This window comes from Dermacentor variabilis, chromosome 8 (genome assembly GCF_050947875.1).
Source record: "Dermacentor variabilis isolate Ectoservices chromosome 8, ASM5094787v1, whole genome shotgun sequence".
In the NCBI taxonomy this organism is placed as follows: Eukaryota; Metazoa; Arthropoda; class Arachnida; order Ixodida; family Ixodidae; genus Dermacentor; species Dermacentor variabilis.
In genome coordinates, this window is record NC_134575.1 from 106919600 (window position 1) to 106930982 (window position 11383).

Sequence of the window (11383 nt, forward strand, 5' to 3'; positions counted from 1 at the left end):
CTGTCTCGAACCCAACAGCCAGAGTGCCTTGTCTCCCGACGCCCGAGTAACCCCGCAGCGGCGCGACGCTCGCGCCATCTCTCGCACCTCGCTTGTACCACTCCAACCGCCGCGGGCGCCAGGCCACGCGGCGGGCGAAGCCGCCCTGCAGGAGACGAGCCATGCGGGAAAACTAGATCTCAGGGGAGGCGTGAGAGTCACGCATCCCCACACGCTTCAGCCGAAAAAGTGTTTAGCTTGAAAGGCAGAACTCCATCGCGAGCTGTTACCAGAAACGAAGCGTTAATGAACCGCAAATGCCGGCTTTTTGCCATTTTGCATGGCAGTGGCACGTCGTGCCGCATTCATGCCGCCTCGGGCTGCATGAATATCGATAGCAACGCTTGTCCACATTGGTGCAAATCATCCAAATAGCTTACATCGCATAGTGCACGTGGTGCTGTGCTGCATGGACAACTGCCCAAAAACTAGATTGCACTCGGTGGTACCAAGGTGCCGCACGAATAACGCCGCGCTAGTGTGCCGCCGTTGTGGCCTCTGAGATTGGCTGCCGCAGCTGCCATAGGGTGTACTGCTTTGCCTTGAAGCAAGCTGGAGACATGCCTTGAAAGCAGGATTACCCTAGCATAATTGAAGGCAAGCGACTTTCCTTTCGGCTTTTGAATTATGCGCGCATCGCTCGCTCATCTCACTGGTTATATCTTTGTTTCCATTGGATTGGACCAATGGAAGGAAATGCACTATCGTGCTTCCAGTTTAGTTGCACTTCCATGCTTCATAAATTCGCATTATGAAACATCGTTCCAGCGCACAATTGAACACGGACGAGAAGAGAAAGACAACACGAACGCCGGACTTCAACTGAATTTTATTAATGGAAAGCAGGGCTTTATGTACACAGGGAGAGGGAGTGGGGGGCCGCTAGTGCGCAGGACCACTCAAAAATATTTCCTTGGTCTAGGCAACAGTCATCAGAGGTGCCAAACCAAAATAAGAAAAAAAGAAAAACTTTTCCCTCTCTTTTTTACATCACTCAGTACAATCTTGCTCATCTCCCGCCCTACCTAGCTGATTCGACACACCCGTTTGCCCTGAGATAATCAAGTTCTTTTTTCCCGAGTACAACAGAAGGAGCACTGACACAGTAATCGTTTTCATTGGAGATACAAAACGCTTCAAAAATTTCTCGGTTTTTCTGATTGCTATATTTGCGCAACACATGTGTTCGTTCGAAAAACGCCTTGCATGCTGGCTTGTGCAAGCAACGGCGAATGTGGTCGGCTAAATGACCAGCGCCACTTAGTGAAGTAGCATTCCTGCGATGCTCTAGCAAGCGTTCATTCGGACAGCGCCCGGTTTGGCCAATATAGCATTTCCCACAGGCGAGGGGAATACTATACACAACACCGACGTCACATTCAACGAGGGCTTTGGTGTGCTTTATTTTTTCATAAATTCGCATGCACCCTCCTTTTAGAGTGACCGGCTAAGGACCGTCTGTTGTAACAGTATGGTCCTTAGGATGGGAAAATCGTAAATGCAGTGAAGTGTTATAACCAATGGATCGTTATATCTGGGATCGTTATAAGTGCGTTTGACTGCACCTACACACTTCTCGGGCAGCATGGGAGCGACAATGTGTGCACGAAGCACAGAAAGCCTTACTTTGTGGCAAATGCAGCGGCACGCAGCTGTCGGCAAATAATGGCACAGCTGGAAAGTGCAATGACACAAACCGCGGTATTCCAGAAAACTAATTTCACAATGGTGGCAATGGTTGCCGTATTTTCTCAATTATAAGCTTGTCACGATTATAATGCGAGGATGCAACCAAGAAAAAAAGAACTTAGGCATGCATGCTAACACAAGAAAGTATGGAGTCGCTGATGGATTTTTCAGACGTAGTGGGGATATCCTGAAATGCTGAGTTACCAACACAGCCAGAATGAAAAATGCATGCAGAGTGTGAGTTACATGTGTGTTTTCGCCTTAAGTGTGGCTTCAGGGCATTGCAGCGTCTGCTGCTGTAAAGCCACACTATAAGGCGAAATTCATGGTGCCATGAGGGCATACAAAATTTGCACGTATCCTGCACTCTTGCCATTACTGTTCCTTGCATGTAAGGCAGGGGGTGACTTCAAGGGCAAGGATCCTGGGGGAAATAGCTCGCCTTACATTCAAATAAACACAGTAAGTTAAGCTTACCAGTCCAAAGACTATCAGCTGCAACTACAATGGAAGAGGAGGCCCATACGCATCTGTGTACCGTGTTGGTATCAGGTGGAGACAATATTGCGTGGCCACAGCTAATGAGGTGTACACATTAGAAGGACGGGGCGTGGTCCTCACACAATACTAGGCAATAGTATTTATCAATAAACAGTTACCTAGTCCAGAGAAGACACAGTCAAAAAACCACAATGTCATGGGAGTTTTGGAGCTCCAAGGCAGTGTTGCTACGAAGTCTTTTGTGTATGCATACTTTCCGGCTTATCAAGCCTCTGCACCTGATAAGGCTATCTTATCTGGTACACTCCAGGTGTGTTATCTATCGCCAGCTCCTTGTCTTTCCTTTTTTCTTAAGCATGTGTGTTTCTTGTGCTTTGCGCAGCTACTTTGTGTTCCTGCTGTCAACGCGGGCGGGTGGCCTGGGCATCAACCTGACCGGTGCGGACACGGTGGTGCTGTACGACTCGGACTGGAACCCCCAGTGCGACCTACAGGCCATGGACCGCTGTCACCGAATCGGGCAGACACGGCCGGTCCTGGTCTACCGGCTAGTCACACGTGGCACTGTTGAGCAGCGCATGATCGAGATGGCCGGGGCCAAGCGGCGCCTTGAAAAAATCATCATGCAGAAAGGTTGGCATGTGTTGACTGTGTGTTGACCGTGCATTGACCGTGCGTTGAGGCCAGCTGCTAGGAAGTTTTGGACTGCGTAATAAAAAGCCTAGTTTCAGGTAGTGTTTATATAGAGAGCAGCTTCCCTGCTATATTTTATATTTGAAATATCAATGGATACGTCTCAAAAAAGGCAGCAAAAAATATAAATTTTTAATACAGAAACGGGAAAAATGCTGTCGTTATGCCAGCCTGAAATGCTGAAACGAGAACACTGAAAAACAGTGCAGCAGTTGGGCATGACCTCCATGGTAGAGGGTCGCACCCGTGCTGTGCTCTAAATTGGGAAGACGATGCTGCAGGATTTTCACCGTATCCCCTTAACTACCAGGGGCCCCTCTTGTCTGCTTGTGCACTTTTGAAAGGACATTAATTGAGGAGAATCAGACAACTATTAGTCCTGCAGCATCACCCAGATTGCTTCGATGATACTGTACCTGTGCTACTTATTGATAGCCAGTTTTGTAGGCAAAGAAAAATGTTTGTGGCAGCTGGTTTGTGAATGTCTATTTCTTCCATTGCCTGCTCGATGGCAATGTTTCCTGTTCACTCATTGTAGGTTCAATGACGATCAAATGTGGCGTAGGATACGTTAGATTTGCAATTTTGCCCAGTTGGCTCTAAAATGCGTAAGCTACTGGAAAACAGTGCGGCTCGGGAACAAGTACAGGAGAAAGGGAAAGGATTGGTGAAGTGGTGTCTCACAACTGAGAAAAACGGTTTATTGGTAAGCATTCAAGCTGGTAATGAAGTGAGACACTGAACAACATAGCTATACACACACAAGGTATAAACCAGAGTGTCACTACGTGCGCTTCGGCACAAGGCGGCAGTGTCGCTTCGCATTTGGCAGTGCCGCTCTGCATTGCTGCCCACTCGGCCTGCGTCTTGACGAGGCTCAGAGGTGGCACCCAGTGGGGGATTGCCGCTCTTAACTATAAAGAAGTTTGATCCGGACACTATGGAGCCTGGTTGTCAATCACTGCAGCTCCTAACGAAACCTGCGGACCCTGCAAACTAATACTAACATCGCTCGTTGTTGAGGCCCGACCACTGCTTTTCAGAGAGTACAGCCGATGGATGACCGTCTTTTCTGCTCATTCCGTCCTTGTTCTAGAGCCGCAGTGTTTTCAAGCAACAATGAGTCCACAGCAACCAGCCCAACTGTTACCGTCACATGGCGTTACTGCTGTACTGTTACTGGTACTGGCTGCCACAGCTGTGTATGTATGGAGTTACCAGGCTGCCACAACTGTCCGACAAGCTTACCAATATGGCTTCAACCGGTTACCATGATTGCATACCAGCGCGGCTGCGCCCAGGCTGCCTGCGTCAATCCTAATCTGCTTTTGCTATTTGCTCTCTGTCGTGATAGCAAGAAATAAATGGTAAAATTGACCTTTGCTTATGGTATCTTCAGCTGGTCGCCCCAGAGCTCTGCGTTGGAGTGACCACTAAATAAATGCCAATAGAGTTTGCATTTATCACACCAATGGAACTAACCGTAGACATTTCGAGTCGTCTGTTTCAACCAGCCAAATAGAGAGTCACGTGTCAGAGTGCTCTAGAGTGCTCAATAATGACCAGGCGAATATTTATCATCTTAAGCCACCGTTGAAGTTTTGGCAAAGCTTTGCCGTTACTCGCTAGAGGTGTGCCAGATTTTCTCTTCACATTGCCCAGTTTTTCATGCACATTGTCTTGGTGAACCTGTGGAGCTGATGCCAACATCCCAGTTAATTCCGTGCACACATACCCGCCGTGGTTGCTCAGTGGCTATGATGTTAGGCTGCTGAGCACGAGGTCGCGGGATCGAATCCCGGCCACAGCGGCCACATATCGATGGGGGCGAAATGCGAAAACACCCGTGTACTTAGATTTAGGTGCACGTTAAAGAACCCCAGGTGGTCGAAATTTCCGGAGTCCTCCACTACGGCGTGCCTCATAATCAGAAAGTGGTTTTGGCACGTAAAACCCCATAATTGAATTTTTTTTAAAAATTCCGTGCACACGCAGTCGTGGCAGCCAGTAGCAGCGTGCTAAAACGAAATACTGCATCAAAAGCACCAAGTGTTAAATTCACGCTGTGCGGGTGCCCGACGGGAACCTGCCGAGCGGTGGTTACTTTGTTTCTCATTCAAGCGAAATTGCGTGCGCATTTGCTTTGCAGGCAAGTTTGCCAAGGTGGGCAAGGATGCCTCGAAGGGTGCCGCCCTCTCCCCCCAGGAGCTTCTGGACCTTCTGCACTCCACAGACCACTCTGCAGTCATTGAGGCCGGCTCCAGCGTGCTCTCAAAGGCCGAGCTGGACGCCTTGCTCAACCGAACACGCCTCGCCGCAGATCAAGGCAGCGCGTCGAACAGGCTGTTCGAGGTAGGTGTTATAGCGATGCAACTGCTCACTTTTGCAATGTTTCAGCGCCACTGGAGCTTGCCTTTATCTACCAGACCTGGCGTTGACACTATTGCCGCGTTCTCAGAAATGTGTTGGCTCAAAGCTCTTCCTTGACCCCGGTTGTATGAAATGCAGCACCGTCAGTCTGTCAGTCAGTCACAGCACTGTCAGTCTATGAACATCAGTTGCCTCCACTTGGAAACTCGGTAGATAGCTACCTTTGAAGCAGCTTTTTCATCAGAAGAATTTGAAAGACCACTGAAATCAAAGATCATTAAAAGAGTACTTGCATGGCATTTGTTACCTTTTGTTTCCCCACGTAAAATGTGCCCTGTGGGAGTATGCAAGAGATATTTTATGCAGGCTTGGACTTTTTTTTTTCTCAGCTGCAAAGTTTCGGAACCACCTAAATAAAGTTTTTTTTTATGGACACTCCAAGCAAATATTCAGCGTTGCCGTGAGCTTCTGTATGAAGTAGGGGGGTACAAATAGTACTCGGATATCATCGAATCAAATCAAATAGCGAACATTTGAGTTGAGCCCATTTATAACAGCTGCAGTTGAACCTTGATATATCAAACTCGAAGGGCATCACGAAATAGTTCAATATATCAATAATTCGATATTTAAACTAAAAATATTGTGCAGAAATTTTCTAGGGGATATTACAGCAGTTTGTTACGTACAATAATTAGTTACATCAGGGTTCGATATATTTGGGTTCGACTCGGAATAACAAATGCTCGATTATTGCGAACGAGGGTGGTGCTGTCGTCAAAATATGTATCACGGCAATGGCACTGTGTCTCAGGTACAGTGAACAACCGTGACCGCACAACTCGTTTAGAGCGAATGTGGACAACACTGTCTAAAAATGTGCATTTCTCCAGGCACGCTGATAGAAGAGTTTCCCACCTTCATGACACACAACCTTCCCCCGTTGACACGAGGGGTGTTGTATGTGCGCGGATTTGTGAGTTAGTACCCCGAGTTCTGTGGTCTCTGTGACATACAAAGTGCCACGGCCAAGTGCCAGCACTGCAACACTAATAGCGCTGCTGGCATCAAGGACCTTCACTGGCACATCCTACCACATAGCTTGGCAAATTAAAAAAAAAAGTAAAGAAGCCTGGCGAATGCAGCCAGCAATAGCATGGCCTTTGAGATCGGTTTGTGTTACTTGGAGGGAGCCGCCACTGGGGCATGAATTCGGACACCAGCTGTTGTAAATATAATTCGACGCTTCATAAAAGATAAACTGCAGGAACACCGGCTTGAGAAACAAAATGTTACTTTCGTACAGCTGGAGCTGCACTTGTCTGCTTCCCACCAATGCCGGTGTATACAGTAAAAGCTCGTTAATTAGAATTCCGCAGGGATGCTACGAAAATTCGAATTATACAAAATTGGAACTAATGAAAAGTCAGAGAAAAAAATCGCTCGGTTAAGGCGCGTGTATAGTCCAACATAGCATGAGCGTGCGCACGTGAACAACGCCTATAGGTCGAAGCACTGGCGCAGCAGCCAACGTAACCGGATGCGGCCATCGCAGTCCAACATGCCCGACGTCGAGATGGCTCTTGTTTCATCCGCACATTCGTTGCTTCTATTGCGCTGACCGACAATGCATGGCACGGAGAAAAAAGAAATGTCGCAGTTTCGCCCGAAAGGCGAAGCATCGATTGCGACAGCAAATTAGTACATAACTATACGAAGGATAGTAGTTTTGTCGTCTGTATAACCTTGTAAACATTCGCTTACTAGCTAAGTGAACAATCATGGTGTCACGCACGCACAGGTAGACATGAACAAATCACACTCGATCACCACGAACACTCACTGTAAAAATGCTGGTGTGAGGAAGCATGGCCGCAGTAGCGAGCGAGTTGACCTTTGTACATCTCTTGCTTCAACGCAAACAAAATGTAGAAACCATAGCGCATACAAAGCTACTGGCACTATGTGAACTCTGCAAACGTTGCAGATCACTTTGAAGATGAGGCCCGTGCGGGCGCGCACTTTGGTCACATTGCCGGAAAAAACCCCGCCCCTCCTTTGTCTTATCCCTGTGCCTCGCGTGTAACAGGAGAAGGTGCACTTCTGCCCTGCCTTCCTCGTATGCGCATGCGAGATCGAGTCGTGTTTGCCGGCTCACCCTCGCATGCTTTCGCTTGCACATGTAGCATGCGGCGCACGACGACGATTTTGTCGCCCTTGGACTTCATACGGAACCTCACGGCAACGCCGACAGCAGAAATTCGCCTGGTATGTCGATATAATTGCTATTGCAATAAATGGGGCCCACGCTGCTTCGCCGACGGTCACAGACAGTCGTTCAAAATGTTCAAAGCGACGTGCGGGTTGGGTGTCGTTTTTGTGCACGCTCCGAAGAGAGCAATAACCAGGAATCTCAAAGGCTATGCTTTCTGGTACTGCAAGCACCGATAAACGTCCCGGCAGACATTACATGGTGTTGCTTCTCGGCAGAACACCTCGTAGGGAAAGAGCGTAGCCTCCAAGATGTCACGTGAAAAAATAAAGAAAAGAAAAAAACACTGAGTGCCCTGTCCGCGTTCTAATTTTGAAGGTCTTGAGAGAGGCAGAGAAGCGACTTGGTGTTGCCCATGCCCATGCCCATGCGTTGCCCAGGTGTTGCCCATGCCTGGCCAGGCACAAACACGTCTCTCTCCAGTCAGGCCTAAACAAAGGGCCGCAGATGAAAAGAGCAAAGCTGCACAGCCCACGAGACGACACCAGCGTCCTCCCGCGCACTAGCAGACATCGGCACTGGCAGGCATCGGCACTAGCAGGCGTCTGTGTTGCAGACACAACACAGACGCCTGGATGACACTCGAATTGTTTGTGGAATGGCTGGTTGAGTTTGAAAAACACTGAGTGCCCTGTCCGCGTTCTAATTTTGAAGGTCTTGAGAGAGGCAGAGAAGCGACTTGCAGCAGAGGTGTTGCCCATGCCTGGCCAGGCACAAACACGTCTCTCTCCAGTCAGGCCTAAACAAAGGGCCGCAGATGAAAAGAGCAAAGCTGCACAGCCCACGAGACGACACCAGCGTCCTCCCGCGCACTAGCAGACATCGGCACTGGCAGGCATCGGCACTAGCAGGCGTCTGTGTTGCAGACACAACACAGACGCCTGGATGACACTCGAATTGTTTGTGGAATGGCTGGTTGAGTTTGATTAGGAGTACGTAAAACGGGAAGGTCCTACTCGGGCTCGGCAACTGTTTGGCGCACCACGTGCAGCTTTCCCCGACTGTGGTGACCACACCGTTTCTGCCACCGAATGTGACATCCAAGATTCAGCTGCTGGACGTGGACCTCATTCATGTGCTCGGGGTGTCCTATCAGGGCGTGTAATCCAGCAGTTGCTGATAGCATTTGATGAAGGAGATGCCGACGTCCCACTTGGAATCTCTCTGTTCACCACTGTGGAAATGCTTATGGCTGCCTGAATTGAGCTAACTGCGGAGGGCATTGCAAATTGCTTCCATAAGGTGCAGTTTATGGCCCCAGGAACAACGGACAAGGTTGTACAACGGCCTCGCAATCTCTGACACAGCACGTCATTCACGTGCAACTGGCCGGACCTGACGTTGCTCAGAATGATTTCGCGGGTGCAAACGATGATGCTGCGATAGCAGAGACATTCTGACGAAGATGTCGAGGACGCTGATCTGCCACCAGTTGTTGCGAGCACTTCAACAGTGGTTACTTACATCACATCCCTGAAGCAGTTTGTTAGCAGCAAGGGCCTTGGAGAGGAGCACACGGCCGACTAGAAAATACCGTGATAGGGCGCACTTTGAAAAACTGTACGCACACAACAGTTTTTTGAAAAATAAATGTTATGCTCAAGTGATTTTTTATTTTTGCCAGTAATATGGGAAATACACTTTCTACGAACTTCGGATATAATGTACTCGATCAGCGTGACTACCGGGTTCGTCATAAGTGGGCTCGACTGTAATTCGATTCATGAATGGAATATCTACTACTATTAGATTTTAAAAATTATTCATTATATTTGGTGTAGAGACTCGTGCATTGCAGCATGTTGCATGTACCGTGGAGCTCCTCGTGCTTAATGCCCCGCAGGTGAGCGCCTCACTTTATTTTCGGTGCAAAAAAGCGCAAAGCGCACCGCAGACGGGCTGCCCCGGTTGGCGCTGCGTGGGAATTTTTCAGCATGCGCATTCCAACTTTGGCCCGATGTAGAATGGATTGCACACACACCATGCCCGAATGCTGCAACTCTCATAACGGTGCCGCATCGGCTGGGACCACCTCTGTCGGTACAGTAAGGTTCGTCCAGGTCGACAAGACTGAAACAACAATGGAACGTGGACAGAGGGAACGGCAGCGAAAGTAGCGCGTAATTTGGAAAGTGCGAAAGCATGCACAAAGATCGGGCCGATTAGCCACCGCTAGGCAAGCAGATGTGTTGAAGAAATGTTGGATATGTGGCAATGAACTTCCCAGTGCTTCAACAGCCGTCAATCTAACCCATATGCATTATCTCTGGAACGATCACTGATAAGCCACATGTACAGAAATTGTATTGATAAAAAAAAATAGAATCCAGACTTCCATATACTAGACTGAGCTGTAATCAGTGTTAGCATACTAATTTGGTGTTCTCTTTAATAAGTGTGGACTGTACTATACACCTTGATTTATATGCAACTTACTGATCGCTTGCAACATTCTTGTTATGCAATGCTAGGAGACTCCCGAGCATGTGCCGCACCGTATTTTCTTGCCCAATATTTTGTAAGCATGTAATGCTATAAAAAAAGTTTCCCGATATTCGATTCAGTGTTTGACTTTCTTTTCTTGATTCGATTCGAAATCTACAATTTACTTATGTTTATTTATTGTTCGAGGCATTTTATTTTTACGGCCAATAAAACTATGAACCTTAATTTGTATAGTTGCGCACTACTTTGCCATTGCTATCAATGCTTCGCTTTTTGTTGTGTATTCTGCTAACGCAGGGTGGGTGGCAACTTTTCTTTACCTCAGGGTATTGATGTGTTGTATTGAACACAGGAAACGGTGCACATTGATTGCATTGCACTAACTATCTGAAGTGACCCCTCTGCGCTCCTGTTTAACATTTCCTCCATTCTGCACTTTTTTCCAGGTTGTCGTGAAAGACGGCGACACCATCGACAACCTTGGCTAAGCCTTCAAGGACGACGGGACCAAATCCATCATCTCATCTCTTTATCAATACTAAACCATAAGTTCATGGCTTGTAGAGAGAGGCTGTTTTATTTATATGTGCATTTGCATTAGGTCACAGAGTTTACCTTTTAGTACGAAATTGGTCTGTTTGTACAGTTCTGAAGTTGGGGACAAGCGAGCTCCAGTTGTGATATAATAAAAGATACTTTTACAGAATGTTTGAAAACAATCATTTTCTCTGTGCTTTTATCTTACAGGAAATGCCATGCTTTGTAGAGAAAGGAACCATATTTGGATGGTATGAAAGAAATTTCCATTTCTTGCTCAAGGACAAGCATCTGTATGGGTAAAAAGTAAGGCTTTCTTATACTGCAGCCACACACTCGCGTTCAGTGACTACCTAAGCCTGTCGAAATCTGCGTGCGTAATTGCCTCCATTTTGCGAGCTTGTGGAAAGGAATCAATAGGGCTCGCGAGAGAGAGAGAGTAAAACATCTTTATTAATAATATTTGAATGGCGAGAGCAGTGTGGGAGGAACCCTCAGTCCAGGGTCCCGAAGATGATTCCGGCGATGTTTCAAGCCTGTTGTATACAGCTCGGAGGACCGCGGGAGGTCCGTCGGGGAGGGCATCGTCCCACAGCTCTTTGTTGCGTATGGGGTAAAGGAGAGTTGGCAAGGGAGGAAAGAGGTTTGCAGCGCACTCAATCGTGACGTGAAAGATTGTGGGCGAGCTGCCACAGCCATGGGGCAACGATCTGCATAACAGTGTGGGTAGAGAATTTCACTGATCTCCTATTTAAGTCATACTTAAAATTAAAAGTGCATGTTTGACTGTGGTACTGTATCGGGAAAGATGTAACAGTCATCCCTGTTCATGACATC

The 11383-nt window shown here is 47.8% G+C and overlaps 1 protein-coding gene across 1 annotated transcript in view; it reads left to right on the top strand.

Annotated features, from left to right (window-relative positions):
* Positions 1–10715, top strand: part of LOC142590527 (lymphoid-specific helicase-like) — a 55432-nt gene extending 44717 nt beyond the window's left edge. Inside the window, exons 13-15 of the mRNA XM_075702719.1 lie at positions 2612–2862; positions 5072–5274; positions 10456–10715. Of these exons, the coding sequence (XP_075558834.1) occupies positions 2612–2862; positions 5072–5274; positions 10456–10497 (496 nt within the window). The 3' untranslated portion in view covers positions 10498–10715. The remainder of the gene's footprint in view (positions 1–2611; positions 2863–5071; positions 5275–10455) is intronic.
* The last annotated feature ends 668 nt before the right edge of the window (positions 10716–11383 follow it).